Source organism: Eleutherodactylus coqui, chromosome 3 (genome assembly GCF_035609145.1).
Source record: "Eleutherodactylus coqui strain aEleCoq1 chromosome 3, aEleCoq1.hap1, whole genome shotgun sequence".
Taxonomy (NCBI): domain Eukaryota; kingdom Metazoa; phylum Chordata; class Amphibia; order Anura; family Eleutherodactylidae; genus Eleutherodactylus; species Eleutherodactylus coqui.
The window spans coordinates 87,413,709-87,437,283 of NC_089839.1; the positions used below are offsets into that span (position 1 = coordinate 87,413,709).

The 23,575-nt window shown below is 43.1% G+C and overlaps 1 protein-coding gene across 3 annotated transcripts in view; it reads left to right on the forward strand.

Annotated features, from left to right (window-relative positions):
- Nucleotides 1-23,575, forward strand: part of THUMPD2 (THUMP domain containing 2) — a 39,705-nt gene that overhangs the window by 11,338 nt on the left and 4,792 nt on the right. For all 3 annotated transcript variants that reach the window (XM_066595835.1, XM_066595833.1, XM_066595834.1), the window contains exons 2-8: nt 2,474-2,600; nt 6,055-6,443; nt 9,447-9,524; nt 11,574-11,626; nt 14,156-14,243; nt 15,830-15,901; nt 22,945-23,059. In XM_066595835.1, coding sequence (XP_066451932.1) covers nt 2,474-2,600; nt 6,055-6,443; nt 9,447-9,524; nt 11,574-11,626; nt 14,156-14,243; nt 15,830-15,901; nt 22,945-23,059 — 922 coding nt within the window. The remainder of the gene's footprint in view (nt 1-2,473; nt 2,601-6,054; nt 6,444-9,446; nt 9,525-11,573; nt 11,627-14,155; nt 14,244-15,829; nt 15,902-22,944; nt 23,060-23,575) is intronic.

The window sequence follows — 23,575 nt, forward strand, 5'->3', positions numbered from 1 at the left end:
GAAAAATCGCTTTTCCATTGCATGCTATGGGCGTTATTTGCTGCGGAATCCAGAAGTGGACACCTGCACCGGATTCCGCAATGCAAATTCGCCCGTGTGCAGGTGACCTTACAATGCCTAACTTGGTAGCGGAATGTGTTTTTAACATTCTTCAAATACACTAGACTTACGTAGAATATGTGGAAATTCTCTTTAAAGCATACCTAACTTTTTATATGACTTTTCAGAATCAGCTGCCATGTGTGTGCATGAGGAATAACACTAAATCTGGCCATTATATGACTTGTATTCTGCATTTAAAAATGTCTATGTCTTTAAAAAAGACATAGACAAACTGTAGCAAGTTCAGAGAAGAGTTACCAAGATGGTGAGCGGTCTGCTAATCATGTCCTATGAGGAACGGTTAAAGGATCTGGGAATGTTTAGCTTGCAAAAATGAAGGGGTTGTCTCGCGGCAGCAAGTGGGGTTATACACTTCTGTATGGCCATATTAATGCACTTTGTAATATACATCGTGCATTAAATATGAGCCATACAGAAGTTATTCACTTACCTGCTCCGTTGCTAGCGTCCTCGTCTCCATGGTTCCGTCTAAATTCGCTGGCGGCTTGCTTTTTTAGACGCGCTTGCGCAGTCCGGTCTTCTGCTCTGAGCACAAGCCGCTTCAGTGTGCTCGCCGCTACAGCTCTTCTGCGCATGCGCAGACGAGCTGTATCTTCTCAGGAGCGCGCTGGAGCGGCCATTCTGCTACCATCCTCTCTTAGAGGAAGGTGCAGAGCCGCCCAGCCATGCCGAGAAGCCGCCCAGCCCAGCCCAGCCGCCCAGGTAAGTGATGGGTGACGGACTGACGGGGGTGACGCGTGACTGACTACCGCTGTGGCGCCGGGGGCGTAGCGCTGTGGCGCCGGGGGCGTAGCGCTGTGGCGCCGGGGGCGTAGCGCTGTGGCGCCGGGGGCGTAGCGCTGTGGCGCCGGGGGCGTAGCGCCGGTTACCTGCTGCCTGGCGGTGGGTGACTGGTCGGCCGCGTTCAATCCCGGGGTCCGGTCGGCGGCTGCGGGGCGTCTGGTTGTCAGGGAGACACAGCTGGTAGCGTCTCGGGAGCGCGCACGTCGGGCTACAGCAAGCGACGGGAAAGGAGCTGGCGGCCATCTTGGGGAAACTTTTTATAAGTTGCTAAAACACTGGAACTGTAAGTACAAACCAGCTAGAAAAGTCATTTACAGGGGGGCTTAGTAATGTATGCTTAATTAGGGGGACTGGGCAAAAAAAAATGTCACTGCTTCCTCGAGACAACCCCTTTAATAGCTGTCTACAAATATCTGCAGGGCTGTCACAGTGCAGAGGGATCAGCCCTATTCTCATCTCCACAAGGAAAGACTAGAAGCAATGGGATGAAACTGAAAGGGAGGAGACACAGATTAGATATTAGAAAAAAACTTTCTGACAGTGAGGGTGATCAATGAGTGGAACAGGTGGTGAGTTCTCCTTCAATGAAAATGTTCAAACCAAGGCTGTCTGGGATGATTTAGTGAATCCTGCAGTGAGCAGGAGGTTGGACCCGATGACCCTGGAGGTCCCTTCCAACTCTACCATTCTATGATTTATCACCAGTTTTCCCCTCGGCAAGCTCCATCTCTAATTCTCTGACAACTGGGGGGGGGGGGGGGGGGGGGGAGAGCCTGCTGTCATGATGCCTTCTATACACTGTGCACAGAGACAACTTGCAGGTTCTGTTCTACAACTCTCAGAAGCACACACACTAAAGTAATGAATAGGATAAATATTATTTCAGTAAGTATAACACAATGAACAATTGCTTTCTATTAGCTGCGGGCAGCATCTGTGTGAGAATTTCTTCAATCAGTTGTACTCTCATGTATTTCAATGAGTATAATAACCCGTCCCTTCCCCCACTTCCTTGTCTGTCGTTGGGCCATCTCCAGTCACGGGGGTAGGAAGGGTATCGTTCTTTTATCTAGGAGGTGTGCAAGGCGACTTATTGGGCCATCCATGCTCCTCTGGGTTATATGCAAATAGGGAAGATAGAACAATACCTCTGCAGCACCAACTATTGGAAGGCAGAATTCCTGCAAGTGAATGTCAGACTTCTTAAACAAGCCCTGTAATAATGACTGGAAATTGTAAGCCAAAGCCAGAATAACCATGCACAGACAGCTGATTCAGGGTGATAGCCCCTCCTCAGTGTGCAGCAGGTTTTTGGCTTGGCTAATGAGAGGCCAACAGACATGGGTTGGGAGAGGCATCGTTTCTCGTTAAGGAGAGAAGCTATAGCGGGATCCTCGTTTGACAGCAGGCAGCAGATGGCAATTTAGGAAGAAGGGAGACCTCTAGTGGCTGGCACTTTAGAGGGATTTTTCAGCACAAAAATGTCACTTTAGCACAAGTGTTTGAAATGTCAGTGACCATTTAAATCTTTTTGAGATTGACTGTAACTATTCTTTTCTTTCTCTAGATTGAATGTATGCCAGGAAAAGTTTTCTTCCAAGGAAATTATGACTTGTGCTCTTTAAGAAAAATGAAGTCCGCTGAGAGAATATTTTTACTGCTTCGCAAAGGGCCTCCTCTTACTGAGTATAAAGGTGAGTTTTAATTAATAAGTACTATTTGTTGTAGTGTAAATGTCTAATCGGTGAGCTATACAACTAAGGTTTCAAAATTAAGCTTTAAGTACCAGTAAATCCTATCCCCTTTTGAGTTCCAACAGTCATAACTTTTTAATGTTTTTGTCAGTGTAGCTATATGACACCTTGTATTTTGCGGCTCCCCCGCGCCAGTCCCCTCGCTACAGATGTAGGCCCCGGCGCCCAGCGGCAGTCCCCTCGCTACAGATGTAGGCCCCGGGGCCCAGCGGCAGTCCCCTCGCTACAGATGTAGGCCCCGGGGCCCAGCGGCAGTCCCCTCGCTACAGATGTAGGCCCCGGGGCCCAGCGGCAGTCCCCTCGCTACAGATGTAGGCCCCGGGGCCCAGCGGCAGTCCCCTCGCTACAGATGTAGCAGAATGGCCGCTCCAGCGCGCTCCCGAGAAGTTACAGCTCGTCTGCGCTGAAGCGGCTCGTGCTCAGAGCAGAAGAACGGACTGCGCAAGCGCGTCTAAAAAAGCAAGCCGCCAGCGAAATTAGACGGAGCTATGGAGACGTAGACGCTAGCAACGGAGCAGGTAAGTGAATAACTTCTGTATGGCTCATAATTAATGCACGATGTACATTACAAAGTGCATTAATATGGCCATAAAGAAATGTGTATAACCCCACTTGCTGCCGCGAGACAACCCCTTTAAGTTCTAGTTTTTTAAAATAAGATTTGGGTAAAATGCATTTAATAATTTAAAAAAAATTATTTTGCTGGGGGGGGGGGGGGGGCGGCGGCGGCACGATGGGGGAAAAAAAGCTATTTCATCATTGGGTTTTGCTATTTTTATGGCTTTCAAAGTGTGGTATAAATATTACCTTTATTCTACATGTCATTACAATTATAACCGGACCAAAGATAGAGGTTTTACTACTTTTGCACAATACAAAGCCTCTTTTTTTTTTTTTTTTTTTTTTTTTTTTAAGCTTTGTGTGTGGCGTCAAAATGTAGGACCAGATTATTTTTATCAGTCAACGTAGCTTGATTTTGTTGTGGGACAACCTATAGTTTTTATTGGTACCATATTGAAGTATATACATCTTTGTGATATTATTTTATCCCTATTTTGGGGAAAAGAGAGGATCTGAAAACAACCAATTTGGCTCTATTGTTTTGCTTTTACGGAATTTATTGGGCCAGATAAATAATGTAATATTTTATAGTACCAGTTTTTAGGGATGTGGCAATACCAATTATGTGTAGAGTGTTTGTTTATTTTTTTGTTTGTTTTTTTTAAGGGGAGAAAGATCTTTTTATTTTTTACATTTATTTTTAAAACTGTTTAGATGCTATGGTCAGTAATGATTGCAGCATCTGCAAGGTTAAACAATGCAGAGGAGTGATTAGATAAGCAAGTCCTCATCATTTCACTCCTTTTCTGGAGAAAACCCCATGTGTGACAATCCGAGACCAAATATGCTCTGAGTAATATGGGAGTGATAACATGAACAACAGTTTGTCACCCCCTACCCTGGAACAGGAAGATATACAGGAGAATCACTGATCTTCTCTGGTTTGGCTGGTTTTCCCCCTTACTCACTCTCTCTCTACACACTGAGTTAAACTCACAGCTGTAAAACCAGTTTTACCAACTAACCCATAGGCTATGGACATATTTTTGTTGATCACAGCATGTAAGCTCTTAAGTCATCAGAGGGCAGAATTGCATACCTGGAAGCTATTGTGAGATATCCAGTTGCCATGGCAACCCATTGGACCTCCGCAAATGAATAGCGGAGGGTCGATGGGTTGCCGTGGCAACACAGACCCTTGCCAATAGCATCTGGGTCTGTAATCCTGCCATCTTGAGTGTTTACTCAGAAGTTGAAAAATGATCTATACAAAACGGGAAGTTTTAGCAACTTGTAGGGTCTCAGTGCAAAAACTTTCACGCTTCATGTTTTTTTTTTTTTTATTTTAATAAAGATAATGACATTGAAAGTTATAAAATATAAATATTTTCATATTGGAGCCCTTGCTCAACGCTGCTGATCCACATTTCCCCTACATTAATCACTGCCAGAAAAAATTAAGTCCGTAAGAGTGGCAGCTGCTTTTACACATTCGCTCTGTAGCTTATAGAATGGGCCCTGAGTGGGGGACGCCTCTCTGATGTTCATGTGCCCTAGTAGGGTAGTTGGATGCCGCCGATCTTCATACTTGGGTTTCATACATCGGATAAATATTATGTTGTGTAACTCGCCTGAACATCCGCTATGAAGTCTGCGTTTGCTACATGCAGCTTTTGGGGCAGATATTACATATGATTTCACTCCTTGGATTGCAATGAATCAAATCTGCGTTGACATTTCATGGCATTTCCGCATCAGATAAGGTATGCTGTGGATTTGAAAATTTGCACATGCCTATTTATGGGAATAGCCCATCAATTTTTAAAGCCTGGATAACCCTTTAAAGTGTTGCTATCCTCTAAAGCAGGAGCGTCAAACTCATTTTTACGGAGGGTCACATCAGTATTATGACTGCTTTCAAAAGGTTGATTGTAAGTGCTCATTCTCACGGATATATTTGCTGTCCTTATTCCGAGCAGATTTTTTATACGCATAATACAGACAGCTTAAACACCATTGATTTGCACTGAGATATTCTGACATACGTTTTTCACCCGTGTATTTTATGTGCTTGGAAAAAAAAACCCGTGTATCGTATTTTGGTTCATGTTACAGACCTTAATTGCCCATTAAGTCAATGGGATTGCGTAAATACACAGTGGATACACATGATAAATGCATATTCACTGCGTATTTACGCATGAAGGCAGGAGAAATCTTCAAGACTTTCATGCATCTTCATTTTTTGGGGGGCACAGAAAAACGCGGCGAATGCATGTGCACCAAAAAAAATACAAGGAGGTCTAGATACGCAGTGAATACGCATAATTTTGCTACATATTTCACGGCCCAAATCTGCATACGCCAGTGTGAATGAGACATAAATGATAACTGTAACTACTCTTTAACATGGCTATGGAGCTCTGTGCACTATGATGGGGTTTCTCCCTTTACACCTCTTTAGCACTGAGCTTCCTACCTTGGTGGGTGGCTAGGGTGCCCGGGTAGGGCTGTTGGAACTGAGCCACCACCTGGGAGTTGTTGAACAGAGCCGTGTGTTCCAGAGCTCAGAATCCAAGCTGGCACTCGCTCCACGTTCTGGTGGTGCCCCCTTTGCTAAGTGCTGGCTATGCCCTCCGGTAAAAGTGGAGAGTCGGTCCTTATGGTTGCAGACCTCATCGCTGGCCACATAAAATGACACAGAGGGCCAGATTCGGCCCACAAGCCTTGAGTTTGACATGTGCTCTAAAGAAATGAGTATATATTGTTGCTACTATTGCTGTTTATTATTATTTACAATTCTATAATATTTACTCACAATTATATTTTAAAGGAAATGCATTGTTTTCTTTACGAAAATTTGTCATTGGGGATTCTCACTTGTGGCTGGATACATTACAGATCTGGAAACAATTTCAGGAGCCCTCAGCTCAGCGGGGAATTTCCCACAGACAAGAAAAGAGTTTGAAGAGAAAACTGGATGATAATTCTTCAACAGAGTCAAAAACATGTAAAAAAGAGACTATAGTGAATGAAGCACCCTTATACAGTGAAGAGCAGGCACCTATGGAGGCCAACACCCAGTTGCTACCTCCAAAACCATCCGTCAGAGATGCAGAAGATACAGGACATCCACTATTTGAACATGACATTTCCGAACCTGTCGCTTTTAGAGTTTCTTGTCGATGTTCTGGTGTGCTCACAAAGAAAATGACTGCACAGGTAATATTTTCCATAGTATTTTGTGCCCAGAACATGGCATTTGTAGAGTTGAGCGAACGTACTCTGCCGAGCTTGATGCTCGTTCGAGTATTAGCATACTCGATGGTGCTCGTTACTCGAACGAGCATCACGCCATGTTTGACACCCCCCCCCCCTCCCCCCAGTTTTTGGCTCCTCACCGCTGTGACGTGCCTGTTTCGGCCCCTCCCCGCCACGACGTGACATTTTAGACCTTTTAAAGGGGTTTTCACATTACCTAAAATTGCTCCACAGCCCCTCTGTACTTCTTGGTTTCTGCTGATCGGGACCTGTGACTGTGAAAGCAGTGACCTTCTGTAGTCAGTGACTGGCTGCAGCACTCACATATCCTGGTCACCAGAAACCAGGAAGTGGTTGTGGAGTAATTTTACATAATGGGAAGACCCCTTTAATGACACAGGTTTTTTTTGTTTGTTTGTTTTTGTTTTTTCATTGTTGCATTCCAAGAGCCATATTTTTTTCCCTGAACATAACTATGAAAATTTATTTTATGCAGGGCAAGTTGTGATTTTTTTTTTTTTTTTAATTGGCACCGTGATAACCAAATTTATAAAGTTTAACTTTTGCACACAAAAAAAAAAAAAGATGTTTTTGTATCATCTCATTCCTAGTCCCAAACTATATTTTTTTTGTTGGTGGTGGTGCTGTGTTAGATACAAATTGTGTATTCTGCGAGCGGAAGAAAAATCGTGGCATGCTATATTTTGTCACGGACAGCCTCATTGCAGTCAATGGAGGCGTCCAACCCACAACCCATACGCAATTAACATTGTGTATGGGCTGTATGGGCTTGCAGGTACCTACGTCACCGCTAAGCAACGGTGTGGGGAATACAAAAAAAAAAGTCTGTACTGCGAGTGTAGGCGCCAAGCGCAATACAGGTTAGTGCTGTACGCAGGGTCACCAATAGGGCTCACAGCCAGAATCCATAGTGGGCCTCCCACATGCGGAATCCAATTCAGTCTTGTGTGCCTGGCCTAAGGTGGTTTCACATCTGCGTTGGAGCCTCCGGTTGGCTGTTCCGTCGCATATCTCAAAATACCGGAAGAAAAAAGCGGGCAGCTGAGCAGAAATACCATTATAGTCAATAGGATTCATCCGGCGTTGTTTGTTTCCATCCTAAGACAAAGCTGTTTCGCTGCAGGGATTCCGCTTCCCAAACAGAGCGGGAAAGTGGAACCCCGAGCGCAAATGTGAAACCACCCTAACACGATAACTTTATTCTGTATTGCTACAATTCCAGTGGTACCAAATGAGTCTGTTTTTAAGTTTTGCGTAATAAAAATCTTGATATATATAATTTTTTTAAAATTTTTTTTATCTTGATTTGCATTTCTGCATTCAAAGAACCCTAATTTGTTTATTTTTCCACCAAAGGAGCTGTGAGGCCGCGGTCACATAGGACTGGAATTCCGCGGAAGTCTCGCAGAATGACCGCACGGAAATACCACGAGATTTTTGTGGCAGAGATGTAGCTTTAAAACTAGCGCCTCTCGGCATGGGTTTTGAAGCGGCTTCGCCGCCTGTATTCCCCTGCGGCGATCTCTTTTTAATACTTTTTTTTTATTACAGGCAACTGAACAAAACCTCATTATTTTTGCATCTCTTTGTTTATATTACTGTATTTACTGTGTGAGAAATATTTGGATAATTCTATAGGTCAGATCTTTAAGAATGCAGCAATATTAACTATGTAGGTTTATTTTTCCTTTTTCACACAAAAAAAACTTTATTGTAGAAAAATGTGGGTTTTTTTGGTTGTTGGTAAATTTTTTAGTATAATTTATTTTTCACTTGTTAGTCCCAAGAAAACTTGGAAATGCAATCATTCATTTGTATAATACGCTACACTACTTTCATAGTACATGTTGCAGAGGAGCCTGAGGAGGTACAAAGGAAGGCCCCTCCCTCTGCACCTCTGAGATGCAGCCGTTGCTATTTACGGCGTGATCTAAGGGATTACACTGATATATCAAAGGTTTCTTAGATTCCAGACGTTAAAGCATGAGCCCACCTATGAGCAGACAACCAAGCTTTGGCTCTTTTCTGCATGGGACACCCATGAAAACCTTAGACTAGGCCCCATAAAAAGATAGCTGCCTAGGCTAAGGACCTTTCAGTGACCGCTGTAAAAAACATATAATGGCAGTCACTAAGGCCTCATGTCCACGGGGAAAATCAGATCCGCTGCAGATTCTCCATGGAGAATCTGCAGCGGGTCCCTCCTGCCCCGCGGACATGAGCGCTGAAAATAAGAATAAATCAGAATTAACTTACCTCCCGCACGCTCCGGATTCTTCCTTCGCTGCCGCGTCATGTTCTCGGCGTTGCGGCCGGATCTTCTTTCTTCGGCTCGGCGGATGCGCAGGATGACGTCGGTGACGTGCCCCGCGCATGCGCCGTCCCGAAGCAAAATGATCCGGCCGCGACTGAGAAAAGATGGCGCCGCGGCGAAGAGAAGAAACAGAGCGGGTGAGTAAAATCTGATTTTTGTCTCCCGCGGATCCGGACGGCTTCCATAGGCTTCAATAGAAGCCCGCGGGAGCCGTCCCCGCGGGAGACCCGCACGAAAATGGAACATGGTCCAGATTTTTTCATGCTCCATTTTTTTTTTATTCACTTTTATTGACCATCCGCGGGTATTTATCTACCCGCGGGTGGTCAATGCATCCCTATGGGGTGCGGATCCGCGGGCAGGAGAAGAGTTAAAATCCGCTGCGGATTTTAATTCTTATTTTGCCCGTGGACATGAGCCCTAAGGGGTAAAAAATGTACAACCTGTGGATTCTTGTAATTGTCTCAATTTTAGACCATACTAAACCAACTGGCAAATAATATATAAATGAAGGACATTTGAATCTCAGAACAATTTTTTTTTCTTTTATACTTGCATTTATACTTCACTTTACTAAGTCACTTTGCACTCATGTAAATGGCACTTTAACTTCAAAATTTGTTTTCTAGGATATTGGTCGCATTATTGGAGTAGCACTTTCGCAACAGTTTGGTTGGAAACCTGATCTGCGGCGACCTATGCTCGAGGTAGTTACTTTTATTTTATTCTTTTGTTTTTGCGTACAAAAACTTTTTTAATTCTAAAAAGAATCATACTATTAAGGGTGCCTTCACACTGACCAATCAGAGGCAGCGTTTAGCTGTCATTCAATGAATGGCTGAGTGCTGCCTGTGATTGGCTGAGTGCTCAGCCATTCAGATACAGCCCTTTCAGTAGGCAGGGATTTTAAATCCCTGCCTGCTGTAAGAGATTCAGAGCAGTGCAGGGAGAAGACAGGCTGGACGCGCCGTAGCCCCGACAGCTGAGGAGAGGTGAGTTTATATTTTCTTTATTTTTAACACATTCTAGGGTTGATTTTCAGAGAGGGGCTATTATTTAAGGCCCTCCTCGAAAATCCCTTCAGGGCTTCCCGGCAGCCCATTGCTTTCAATGTGGCTGCAGAAGCGCCGGTCCCATTTAAAGCAATGGGAGAACATCGCGATCCTCTGCCACAGCTGTGACAGCTGGGGATTCTTTACTCCCTGCGGGGAGTTCCCTTGTCACTGAACACTGTGACAGTGCTGTCACAGTCTTCAGTGACAAGGGGACTTCCCGCTGAATGACAGCTGAGAGCTGCCCCCTGTCTTTGCGCTGAGCCAATCAGAGGCAGCACTCACTCACCCATTCATGAATTCATGAATGGGTAAGTGAGAGCTGCCTCTGATTGGTGAGGCTGTGACCAATCAAAGGCAGCTCATTCAGCAGGCGGGGATTTTAAATCCCCGGCTGCTGAATACTACTCAGAGCAGTTCAGGAGAACGGCCGGCCGGCCGCGGCTGAACTCCGTCTGCCGGGACCAGGTGAGTATATTTTTTTGTTTTGTTTTGTTTTTACACATTTGTGGATGAATTTCAGGGAAGGGCTTATATTTTTAAGCCCTTCCCGAAAATTCATCGTGAGATCGCCCGCAGCCCATTGCTTTCAATGGAGCCGGCTGTATTGCCAGCTCCATTGAATGCAATGCGCTGGACAGCTCCGGCCCGTTTCTAATGAAACGCGGCTAGGAGCAGTTTTCTCAGGCGATTTTTTTTTTTTTTTTTTTTTTTTTTTTTTTTTTCTTTAGCCCCGGTCACGCGATTTGCGGATGCGCATCCGTCATGCGATCCGCAAATCGTGGGAAAAAACGCCCGTGTGACTAAGGCCTAAAGATAAAATCTCATTTATGTGGAACTACAATTCCCTCCCCCAAAAAGTTATGCCCTGATGTACTCCACACAGCAAACATGCCCTTTCATTATAAATTCCAGTACAACCCCAAACAACTACTCCTTTATACCCCGAGATTATTATCCTAAGAATGCAGTTTCGAAAATGGGTTCATATCTCTGCAATTTCTTCTTTACTGGTACTTTGAATGCTCTGCAAATGCATTGTGGCCCACGAAATCCAATTCATGCTCCAAAAGGCAAATGGTCATTCTCACCTTCTGAGCCCTGCACCGTACTCAAACAGTTTTATTTTAGCATATATATGTCATTGCTGTATCTCGGTCAGCCCACTTAATTTAATTTTCTCTAAGTGACTCTAGTTTGCCACTGAAATGGCGTCTCCTAAAGAATTGCAGTTTTTACTTTGTTCCATTCGATGTGTATTATCTTCTAAAAAAAAAAAAAACCCTGCAGCATCAAAATGCCCAAATAAAATTCTTGTTAAATTCTTGAAGAGGATGTATTTTTCAAAATTCGGTCACTTCTTGGGGGTATCAAAAATTTTTTTTTTTAAATTAGAGCCTCCAGTTGTTGGCGAATGCTATGCGAATAACAAAATCTGGCCTCAAATATACAGTGTTCTTTCATTCCTGAGCCTATTCCAGGCTGAAGATTTGTGCCACTTCTAGGGTACCTATTTTTTTACTTCTGTAGACCCTTTATTAACATTCTTGAGAGTGGTAGGCACCAAGACTATAGTGTGCAGTGCTTATAGTTGATTACAGGTTCCTTTTTAGACCATATTTAATTTTTAGCCCATACCACACTCTTTAATTATATTCTTGTTTGTTATTAATGTGTTTTTTTTCCCCTTTTTAAATGTTTTAGGTTTTTGTGCATCTGAATGATATGTATTCTGTGGTGGGATTCCCAATTTTAAGGTAAATAAGGTCATATTTATAATATCTGATTTTTTTTATTACTAGTTAAGGCCTCGTTTACACGAGACTTGTTTTGCACCCATATATGTGTGTGCAAAACAGCACTGCACAGATGTGCCAAAAAAGCGTGTGAGCAAAGCCTTGTGCCCATTGCTTTCAATGGGGCCGCCGCTGCTGCCGGCGGCCCCATTGAAAGCAATGGGATCCCCGCAACCCCTGCAGTGATTTTCAGGGAAGGTCTTTTAAATATAAGCCCTTCCCTGAAAATCATCCCTGGCTTGTGTAAAAAAAAAAAAAAAAATCACCTCTCCGCTCAGCCAATCACAGGTAGCACTTAGCCATTCATTGAGTTCAATGAGTGGTCAAGCGCTACCTGTGATTAGCTGAATGCTGTGACCAATCGCAGGCAGCGTTTAGCTGTCATTCAATGAATGGCTGAGTGCTGACTGTGGTTGGCTGAGCGCTCAGCCAATCAGACGCAACCCTTTCAGGAGGCAGGGATTTAAAATCCCCGCCTACTAAAACAGTTTTAGTACAGTGCCAACAAGCTAGATGCGCAGAGTCCCGATAGCGGCGGCGAAGTGAGTATATATTTTTTTACACAAGCTAGGGATGATTATCAGGGAAGGGCTTCTATTTAAAGCCCTTCCCCGAGAATCATTGCAAGGGTTGCCGGCATCCCATTGCTTTCAATGGCAGCCCCATTGAAAGCAATGGGCGAACATTCCGGTCCTCTGCCACAGCTGTGGCAGGGATTCTTTACCCTGCGTGGGGAGTCCACTTGAATTGATCACTGTGACAGTGCTGTTGCAGTGTTCAATGATTAAGGGACTCCCTGCGGGGAATATTCACGTGCAGCATGAACCTATGTGGTGCATACATGTCCTATCTTCTGAAGGAGCACGAATTTGCACACCTGTAAACATAGACATGTGAACACACCATAGGAAAACAATGGTTCTAATAGATATGCGGTTTTGTGCGCACATACGAGCGCACAAGTACATGCTCGTGTGAACGAAGCCTAACGGATTATTCACACAAGCAAGATGATCGCACAAGTTTTATGCAATGCACACAAAAACTCGCATGAAAATGAAATCCATTCTTTTGAATGGATTTATTCACACAAGCAATTTTTTTTACCTCGCTGCTTTGCTTGAAGGATTAAAAAAAAAATCTCAGCATGTTCTATATTTGGCCATTCTCTGGGAATGTTTTCAATGCGACCTTCAAAGACGTCACATGACACGTGTGAGTGCAATGCGTTTTTTTTTTTGTTTTTTTGTTTGTTTGTTTCCCCTATTGAAGACAATAAAAAGTCATCGGTATCTTTACACTCACGGTGACACAGACCTAAGACACAAACTTTCACTTAGCTCCGTCCCATCCTGCCCCCTCCCATTGCAAATAGTGCCGAAGGGCGGAGAGGGGGCGGGAGCTCAGTGCACTGCTCTCGGCTCTTCCAGCCTCCTCCCCCTGCAGAGAGGGACACCGTATATCGGCCCGGCGTGAAAACCCGACCGATATACGGTCATCTGAAGCTGCCCTAAGAAACAGACTAGCTATTAATTCCTAGAAAAATTATCCCTCTTATGGGGGTCTAAAAAGTATGCAGGAGTAAAATTATAAAAGTTATGATGCACAGAATCCGGGAAGGCAATATCTTGAAAAGTTCTTCACAACGTTCACTTTTAAAGGGGTTTCCCAGTTTCTAGAAATAAAGTTTAACGACAGTCTGGCGCCATCTTTTTGCACCCCTCTTTGAAGGCAACATAAGGTAGTGTCAGCCACACTGGTTACAGTTAAATGTCCGGATCTGTGCAGTAGTTTTTGAGAAACTTGCCTTTTATCAGTAGCAGCAAATGCATAGAGGACTACTTAAAATACTCCTGGATATTAATGAGCTGCAGGCTAGCTACACCCACTCTACCCTCCAGCCAATGATTGACATCTCTCTACTTATTCGTACATGGAGAGAGAGAGCTGCCAATCATTGTCTGGAGGGTGGGGTAGGTGTGGCTAGCCTTCAGCACATTAATATGCAGGACTAGTTATGTGGCTTCTACTAATTAAATGCAAGTTTCTCCAAAACTTGTCTGCTGTGTAGATCTGTGCAGTAGTTATGGAGAAATTTGCCATAAAGGTTCGATAGTTGAAGGTCCCACCTCTGGAATCCGCACGTATCTTGAGTTTTAGTCCCAGCTCGGCTGTATGCAGTGGTCAGCAATTAGGGAAATTCTGGAGTACACTGCCCTGTGCCATTTTTGTAACTCCCATAGAAGCGATTAGGAGTTATGTGAACTATGCAGGGACAGCGTAGCACAAGTCTATGGAACTGCCTGGAGAATGGAAAAATGAAAAAAAAATAGCGTGCCGGATCAGACAAATGGCAGAAACCATTTACTTACAATGATAAACCATTGGTTTATTGTTTAACAAAGTTCATTTTGTTTGCTTTTGTGTATGCTGTAGACACTTATTTTGCTTTTATAATACATGATAGTCCTCTTTTTCTTTTATTATTAGGCAACCCTTGGCAAGTAGAGATTATATTCAGAGTACAGGATTGAGAGCTACAACAGCATGGGCAATGGCCTCACTTGCTGAAATTAGTGTAAGTAAAAATATATTCTCAGTTTACCAAGTTCTTAAGGTTTATATAACTAAATATTAAAAGGGACCTCTCAGTCTTGCCAAATGCACAATAGATACATTGACATTTTTGCAGGCTATTACCAATTCCAAGTCCTGATCAAGGTAATGGAGTCCTATATACATATTCCTTATCCTCGGTTGCACTGTATGTAAAGGTCTCTGTAGTAATGTAGAAATTGGCTGATTCATCAGTGTTTACTCAATATGAATATCTCATCAAATCTGCCTATTCCAACTCAGTATCACATCTGAAAAGTTAGTCCAGCTATGCTAAAATTCAGAACTTGGCTTTCCTAACTTCTACATGGCTTAAAAAGCCTTCTCTTCAACAACCCTCTCTCGCACTTCAAACATACGGTAGTAACAGTTAAATTGTTAAAACTTGAAAATAATTAAACCTGTTAGAAACAATTAAAACTCTATAACAGTTGTGCAGTTCCTTGAGTTGCCCTTAGCAAACAAAATTTATCAGATTCACATTTTGTATCACCTTAGTCGTGATAGAAATCTTATTTTTTACTACAGGTGTTTGTTACAAGATACATCACTTCTTGGCCGTGATTTATTTTTAATCAGATCATTTTTATTGAAGTTAGTTTCACGTCATTTCTATGCATTAGCCCCTTAGGCCACCTTTGCATAGCGAAATCCAGAGCAGGATTCCGCCTCCGGATTCTACAATAAATCCATCCCATAGCATGCTATAAGAACACTATTTCCTGCCCACAAGCGGAAATTGATTGTGATTAAAAACACAGTTTGCCACGCAAAAAAACAAGCCATTATACAGCCACGTCGACGGAATAATAAGAAAGTAATGAATTTTTAAAAGTAGAGATGAAAATCGCCCCCCCCCCCCCCCCAAAAAAAAAAATTGCGTCATCATGAACCGTGTCATTTAAGGGGTTATTATATACATAAGCATAAAACACTAAAGTCATATCCTATTACTCCACCCAAACAATGCATTGAGACATGATTATATTTAAACAGATCATACCCTCCCCCATCCGCAACAAAACCTACTTAAGCAGAAAAAAAACACTAACATTAAAGTCTAATGCCCCTTTTACACGAGCCGATTTGCATTCTAGGAGTTGTTGATCACCAGCGGGTCGCACCAGTATCCAAGGCTGTCATTCACTTCTTCATCACGTTGCCCAATGCATACTAAGCCAGTAGCACCTGCTCTACCTTACAGTCCACCTCTCTTAAATCCAGCACCCCACTGCACCACTTTAATGCTGTCACCCCACCGCCATTCTGAGGCGCTCTGCTCAGCATTTTCCTCTTCCTTCCACACTGAGTGACACACCCTATTTTCATACATTTGTAGGCGGAATAACAGAGGAACAGTACAAGAGAGAGTTGCTTAAGAAAAAAGTTGCTCATAATATAACAATTCTGGGTGAAATTAATTAAAACAGACGCATTCCTGAGAGGTGGATGGTCTACTTTAACTAAGCCAATGGATATGTATTTTTTTTTTTTTTTGTTTCTAAATGTTAATTTGGGGTTGTGGGTTTTTGTTGTCTTTTATCGCAGACCGCACAATATGTCCTTGATCCAATGTGCGGCGTTGGAACAATTTTGTTGGAGGCTGCAATGGAATGGCCGGTATGTAAATAAGCTGCCAGTATTGCAATCAGGATTTCTTGGATGTTATCTTCACATGTTGAGGCCCGTTTACACGCAATGATTATTATTAGAGATGAGCGAACCTACTCGGCCACGCCCCTTTTTCGCCCGAGCGCCGCGATATTCGAGTACTTCCGTACTCGGGCAAAAAGATTCGTGGGGTGCTGTGGGTGAGTGGGGGGGTTGCAGCGGGGAGTGGGGGGGGGAGAGAGAGAGGGCTCCCCCCTGTTCCCCGCTGCTACCCCTCATTCCGCCACGGCCCGCCCCCCGGCGCCCCCCGAATCTTTTCACCTGAGTACGGAAGTACTCGAAAATCGCGGTGCTCGATCGAGTAATTACTCGAAACGAGTACCTTCGCTCATCTCTAATTATTATCGCTCAAAATTGGTTCAAATGAGCAAAAGTGAGCGATAACCCTTACATGTAAATGTGAAGATATCGTGCACTATTTGTACCTGTGTCGTTTATCACTGAGTTTCAGTCTGCAGAAAAATAGTCATTAGTTTGTTTGATTTTCGCTTTGTTTAAATGGCATTCATTCAGTTATTTTAAAGACTAAACGACTTGAGGGGAGGGGTGATTGTTTGCCTTACTAACACAATTACTTGTTTACTCATGCTGGCAGAAGACAGTGGCTTTTTTCACACTTATTAAAAACCTGCCAGCCAGAGTTTCCTTGCATAAACACACACCCACCTGAGCAAACAACATATACAGTGTTTATTGATTTTGTTGTTAGTCGTTCACGACCCTCGGCGACCCTAAAGGCGAGCTGTCTCCATGTTTTTCGGTTTTGCACTGCTTCTTTCAGTTGTGTGATATCCATGGCAGTATCAGCCATCATGTCCTTTGGCGGCCAAGCCTTCTTTTGCCACTGATCTGTCCAAGTATTATAGATTTTTCTAGCGACTCGCCATTACATGGCCAAAATCCATGAGTCTGAGTCTGGTCATCTTTCCTTCTAGTGATGTATCCGGTTTATACAATTCAGGATTTCTCTGTTTGTTACTTTCTTCATCCAGGGTATACCACAGCAGCTTTCGCCAGCACCACGGCTCAAATGCACCAATCCTCCTCCTATCAGCTTTTATCACAGTCCAGCTTTACATACATAAATGGCTATGGGGAAAACAGTGGTTTGCACTATCCTGCATTTACTTTAGCTAATGAGGAAAATGGAGAGGATTTCAAACGATTATCTGTACATTTAAATGCCCAGCATTTCTAAGCAAAAAACTCATTAATTCGTTCCTTCAAACTAATCCTTGTATGTAAATGGAGTCAAAGGCCCTTTTATATGCTACAATTATCGCCTAAACAGCTGAACGATTTGCCGACATTTCTGCATAAATTACTTACACCTAATCATCTCTTAACCCTTTCCAGTCCACTGTTTGACGTCTAAAGACATTTTGATTGAAGCCTGTACAGCTCCGATATGGTAAGACGTCCGGCAGGGTGGTATTACTGTATATTACTGGCCCCTCTGTTGTCGGGGGCCTCCCCAGCATGTCCCATACCGCAGTACTGGCTCTAGCCAGCAGATGGCGCCATTGTATAATGGCAGAAAGAGAAAGCCCCCTAGGAAACCCTAAATCCAAAATTGGATTGCAAAGGGTTAATTTCCCTCATTAGCTTAAGCAACTGTTTGCTCAGCTGGGCGTGTGTTTACTCAATAATTATCTGGCTGGGAGTGAACGAATAGTGCACAACTGCCCTATGAATTATCACTTACTTTCGGCCGTTTGAATGAATTTTGAGTGATAATCGTTGCATGTAAAAGGGCCTTTACATAAACTATCAGACTTCTAGTATGCCAGACGTTTACTATAGCTCAATAGTCAGCAAATTGTGAATAATTTACATTAATAAATTGTTGCTTTTAGCATTTTCAGCTAGTGAAATAAACATTTATTCCCTTCTTTAGAGTATTATTATATCAAAGTTAATATAAAAAAGTGAAATGATGGTCATATACTTGTAAATGTCAAGTTATTTAATAGCATGATTGCTAAACATTAACCCTTTAGTACTTTCTGCCACATATTTAGGTCAGATAATGCAGCTGAGTGTTCGTTGGGCTTAGGAGCTGAGTTACCCTATTCACAGCAGTTGTCGGCTGTGTTATGCAACTGCTACCCTCCTTCATTGGAATCGAAGATAACTCTGATCCATGTAATTTAAGTCCTTAGATTCCATGGTGAATATCAACTGCTACACTCAGATGTTTAGATACGAAAGAGGGAGCTTCCTCTGTCAAACCAATCAATCCCACCCCCGTGAAACAATTGCGGGATACTAATGGGTTGCTGTGGCAGTCAGGTCCTGTCAGGTATGCCACCTTAATATTTCTCTTAGGCTTAATACACTGCAATGCAAAAATATTGCAGTGTATTATACAAATGGTCACAGGGTAAAAAAAAAATTCAAAATTAAAGCACACCCTTTTCTAAATTTGTGTAGGAAAAAAAATAAAAATAAATATATATACATACATATAAAAAAATAACTGGTATCGCTGTGGTCATCCACCAAGTGCAATTTATTAAAATAGTGCATTATTAAATCCTGCATGATGGATGTTGTAATGGAAGAGGAAAAAAATGGAATTGCCGTCTTTTGATCAACTGAACACTCTCAAAGAAAAATAGAATAAAAGGTGACCAAAAAGCCATATGCACCCCAAAATGTTACAAAATAGAATTACACTGACAATGCTGGTGATGACATGTATCATATAGCTCTGGGTTTGAAGGGAATGGAGCAGTCGTGGACAGAGAAAATCAAATATTGAAGCATGTTTGTTTAAAGCCAAGTACATACTTTGTAGATCAAGCAAATCCTTCACTAAGTGGAAACTTCACATGGAAACTTCACCAAGGATGGAAAGATTTCATGGACCCTAGTATTTTGTAATTGAGGATTGGGAATAAAGAAGTGAAGGATTGGAGAATTTCCCTGAGACAAAGCTGGCACCTAAGTACTGACCATGTTTACCAAGATGCCATGAATAAAGTGTTCCTTCTGAAGTAGTACGGGATATGTGGAGTATTTGGTTATCCAGTCTTGGTGTATTCATGTGTTTGCAGGTATTTTGTTCTAGGAATAGTTAGCTTTGGAGACTTCTTGTTGAGTAATGGTGGTTTCACATCTGTGGTAGGTAGAGATGAGCGAGTATACTCGCTAAAGGCAATTGCTCGAGCGAGCATTGCCTTTAGCGAGTACCTGTCCGCTCGAGACTGAAGGTTCGGGTGCCGGCAGCGGGCAGGGAGCTGCGGGGGAGAGCGGGGAGGAACGGAGGGGAGATCTCTCTCTCTCTCTCTCTTCCCCCCCCCTCCCCTCCCCCGCGCCGGCACCTGAACCTTCAGTCTCGAGCGGGCAGGTACTCGCTAAAGACAATGCTCGCTCGAGCAATTGCCTTTGAGTATACTCACTCATCTCTAGTGGTAGGGAATCTGCTTTCTTGCTCCATCTCTGGACGGAACTAAATAAACTATCCAGGAGGCTGTTAGAGTACATGGATCGTCAGCTATTTTGCCAACTAAAAGCAACAAGTTCGGATACGGCTTTGGCTTTAAAGAAGGACAAGTGGGTAATACAACACAATTTATTAATAGAAACGAATAAACTATAATAATAAAACAAATTTACATAAAAGTAGGTTATATTGCTTAACATTTTGGTAAGCAATAGTTAAACAAGGGTTTCATCAATACTCTCATCACCAAGAGTTTTATGTATACTTATCTGCTTTGTACATCAACCGGAGAAGCAACAGTAAAAAGTTAGAAAAACAGGAGGGCGTCTTGGGAACGACACTGTGAGAGGGCATTCCCCATCACAGGTCCAAAATGCTTCTGCTCTGCATTACAATTTGTCTCCTATTTTATACACTATAACTACTTAGTCTTATGCCATATGCTCCAAGCTTTGAAACCAAGATGTTATCAATCAAAGACCCCCCCCCCTCACCATCTGAAGTAGCCAGCTTCATTGATGAAAAGTTCAGAATCAACAAGACTCAATTCCCTAGACAATGATGATAATATCACAGTATTAACAAGACTCAACAGATTCATGGTGATGCAATGCATATGGACAGAGAGTTTAGACAAACCTATACAAACGGAATTGTAGTTAATACAATTAACATTGTTCTGGTAATTGTAGTTGATTTAATTACATTGTATCTATAGTTAATACAATTAACATTGTTATGGATAACTAAGCCTATACCAAAAGTCCAAGCATTTTGTATTTAATATACAGAATGGAGGATAAAGGAACATAAGTAGCCATTTATATAGGCTTGCATTACAATAAGATACAAAATGGAGGGCTACAAATAGCCAATTATATTTGCACCACATCAGCTTACCAGTAGGTCCTTTTTTAGACAAATGATTGAGGGGGAAAAAAGCAATTTAAGTGGGTCAGGACACTTCTGTGTTTCATAGAACTGTTAATTCTTTCTACATTCCATGACAGATAGGGTAGAATCTTGGGAGGGGTGCGTGTAGCCAATGTGGGATGTATGAGGTACTCATCTTACTTCTGTGAAGGGAAGTTGCTTGACTGATCAAATATAAAGGAGGAATCCAGATATCCTGTCCTAGTGAGCATGGAAATCTGTTAGTTGACTGCAGGGCATTGGTTTGCATATCCTCAGGGTTGAAAATGGGAGAGGAGACAGTAATTTTTTAAAATAAAGATTTTCTTTTTTGTAAGAAAAAAACCTAAACAATTCTATAAATTTGATATAGCTGTAATCAGGAGTGTGCAACCTTGCAACTGCACACGTTGCATGACTCCAGTAGAATGAAGGGAACACTACCTGCCCGGCTCCTAAACCTCCCGCAGGTGGAAGGGGGTAAATTTAGCTAGGCATTTACACAGTGGCTGCCGGCTGATTCTCTGTGATATCTTGCATAGCTTAGCTTCCTAAACTCACTTCTCCATCTGTACGATTATCATTCAGTGTAAATGCATGCTACAACAAACGAGATTTTGTATGCTGTTCAGTTTCTGCATGCAGAAAACAATGACCGTTCCGTGTAAACAGGCAGTATCCCTTATGAATAACTGTCTGTTTATTGTGATTATAGGCAGGTGGGCCGGAACAATCCCTGACCTACTCCTCCTCCATTCACTGAGCGATGCTCGTTTCTGTGTAAAAGTGTAGAAAGTATTATCGCTGAGACGACCTGTCTGGCATCTGCACCCAACAGGTCGTTCCATGTAAGAGAATCCTGACTATGATGGGGAAAGGACATACGCCAAAAAATTCACACAGGACACCATCTAACCTAAGGCCGACCCTGGCTACAATTGTACCGACCCTCAGGATAACATTATCATGCCATTTTTATTACAAAGTGACGCTGTAAAAATAAAAAGCAAGAAACGGTCTAAAAAAAATTGTGCACTTGCTATTTTTTTTCCCAATCTATCCAGCAAAAACCTTAACTGCTTCTTTTAATACTTTAAATGGTGCCATTAAAAATACAGCTTGTTCTGAAAAAAAAATTCCCTCATACAGCTATATCGACAGAAAAATAGAGCTTGGAAGGCAGGGGAGAAAAAAAAGGTCTCTGCAAAGACTTTCTGTGGCATCAAGGGGTTAAAATGTACTTGCAGTAATGTAGTTATGCTGCTTTTTTGCCAAATAATTAGGTAATTAATCACTACTAATTTCTAGCACACTGCCAAATTCGCATATTTCCATATCAAATGGCAAACAGTGTGACTTTATTAGTTGTCACATGCAGGGTACCAGTTTAAATGCTTGAAAAGTAATATGTAAATCATAAGATTTTTCCATAGTCAATCTTCACACATCAAGATGTCTGTAATGGTCAGTTGCCAGACATCTGGTATCAGTAAAGAGGTTTTCCACGGAGAATCCTATTGATGACCTATCCTCAGGTTTAGTTGCACTTTAACGTATCTTCTCCAATGATACTTTGATACGTTCCCCACTAACCCCCTGCTCTTTATAGTACATTTGAGTAGAGATGAGCGAGTATACTCGCTAAGGTACATTACTCGAGCGAGTAGTGCCTTAGCCGAGTATCTCCCCACTCGTTTCTAAAGATTCGGGGCCCGGCGCCGGTGACAGGTGAGTTGCGTCGGGGAGCAGGGGGAAGCGGGGGGGAGAGAGGGAGAGAGAGATCTCCCCTCCGTTCCTCCCCGCCGGCCCCCGAATCTTTAGAGACGAGCGAGTAGATACTCGGCTAAGGCACTACTCGCTCGAGTAATGTGCCTTAGCGAGTATACTCGCTCATCTCTACATTTGAGGTGTTAGACTGGTGTTAAAGGGGTTGTCTCGCGAAAGCAAGTGGGGTTCAGCATTTCTGTATGGCCATATTAATGCACTTTGTAATATACATCGTGCATTAAATATGAGCCATACAGAAGTTATTCACTTACCTGCTCCGTTGCTGGCGTCCCCGTCTCCATGGCTCCGTCTAATTTCGGGGTCTTCTTGCTTTTTTAGACGCGCTTGCGCAGAAGGGTCTTCTCCCTTCTGGTCGGCCCGGGCACGAGCGGCGTTCTGGCTCCGCCCCCTTCTATGCGTTATCGCGTAGCTCCGCCCCGTCACGTGTGCCGATTCCAGCCAATCAGGAGGCTGGAATCGGCAATGGACCGCACAGAGCCCATGGTGCACCATGGGAGAAGACCCGCAGTGCATCGTGGGTGAAGATCCCGGCGGCTATCTTGGAGAAGGAAGAAGGAAGAAGTCGCAGAGCGGTAAGTATTATATATTTTTTTTTATTTTAACACATCCCTTGGGTTTGTCCTGCACCGAACGGGGGGCCTATGCAAAAAAAAAAAACCGTTTTGGCGCGAGACAACTCCTTTAAGAGGACAAAGAAAAATTGGTAAGATAAGTATTTTGAAAAGCTTATTTTCTCAACCACAGTTTTTACTAATTGTTTCTTTTTATGTTAATTAGCTGTGATATAATCCACCTGTAGATTAGTACTATAAATGAATGAGCATTCTTTTTTGCTTTGTAACAGCATGCTACTTTTCTTGGTATTGATAAAAGTGAATCACAACTGAAGCATGCACTCAACAATGTGAAGAAAGCAGGTGTGATGAACCGTGTAGCACTGTTACAAGGATCTGTGTTGGGTAAGACATCCTTTAAGAAACAAGCAATGAAATGTGCAAGCATACAATAAGGCTGGGTTCACACAGGGCAGATTTGCCGGGGGAAATTCCGTGCAGAATTTCATTGCGGCAAGTCCGCCTGCGGTCGCTAATCCCAGGATTAGCCAGCCATGTGGGCGAGATTTGTCAAAAATCTCATCCACACAGAACGGCCAATCAATCGCGGCAAAGCCCGAGCTGTGGCACAGATTCCCTAGCTGCAGCATGTCTATTTTTTTTCCCATTGCAGCCGCGCTGCTGTCTATGGGAGCACTGGCTGCAACGGAATAACACACGGCCAAGCCGCTCCAAAACCCGCAGCTAAGTGTCGTGGGTTTTGAAGCAGCGCTTTCCTGGCGGAAATCTCGGGCTTTTTCGCTGTGGCAAAACCGCAAGATTTCCAGCGGGATTCCGCCCTGTGAGAACCCAGCCTAATACATGCATGACATGGAGAATGTTAAATTAAGTTTTTTTTCCCAAATTCAGTTTTCCATCTGT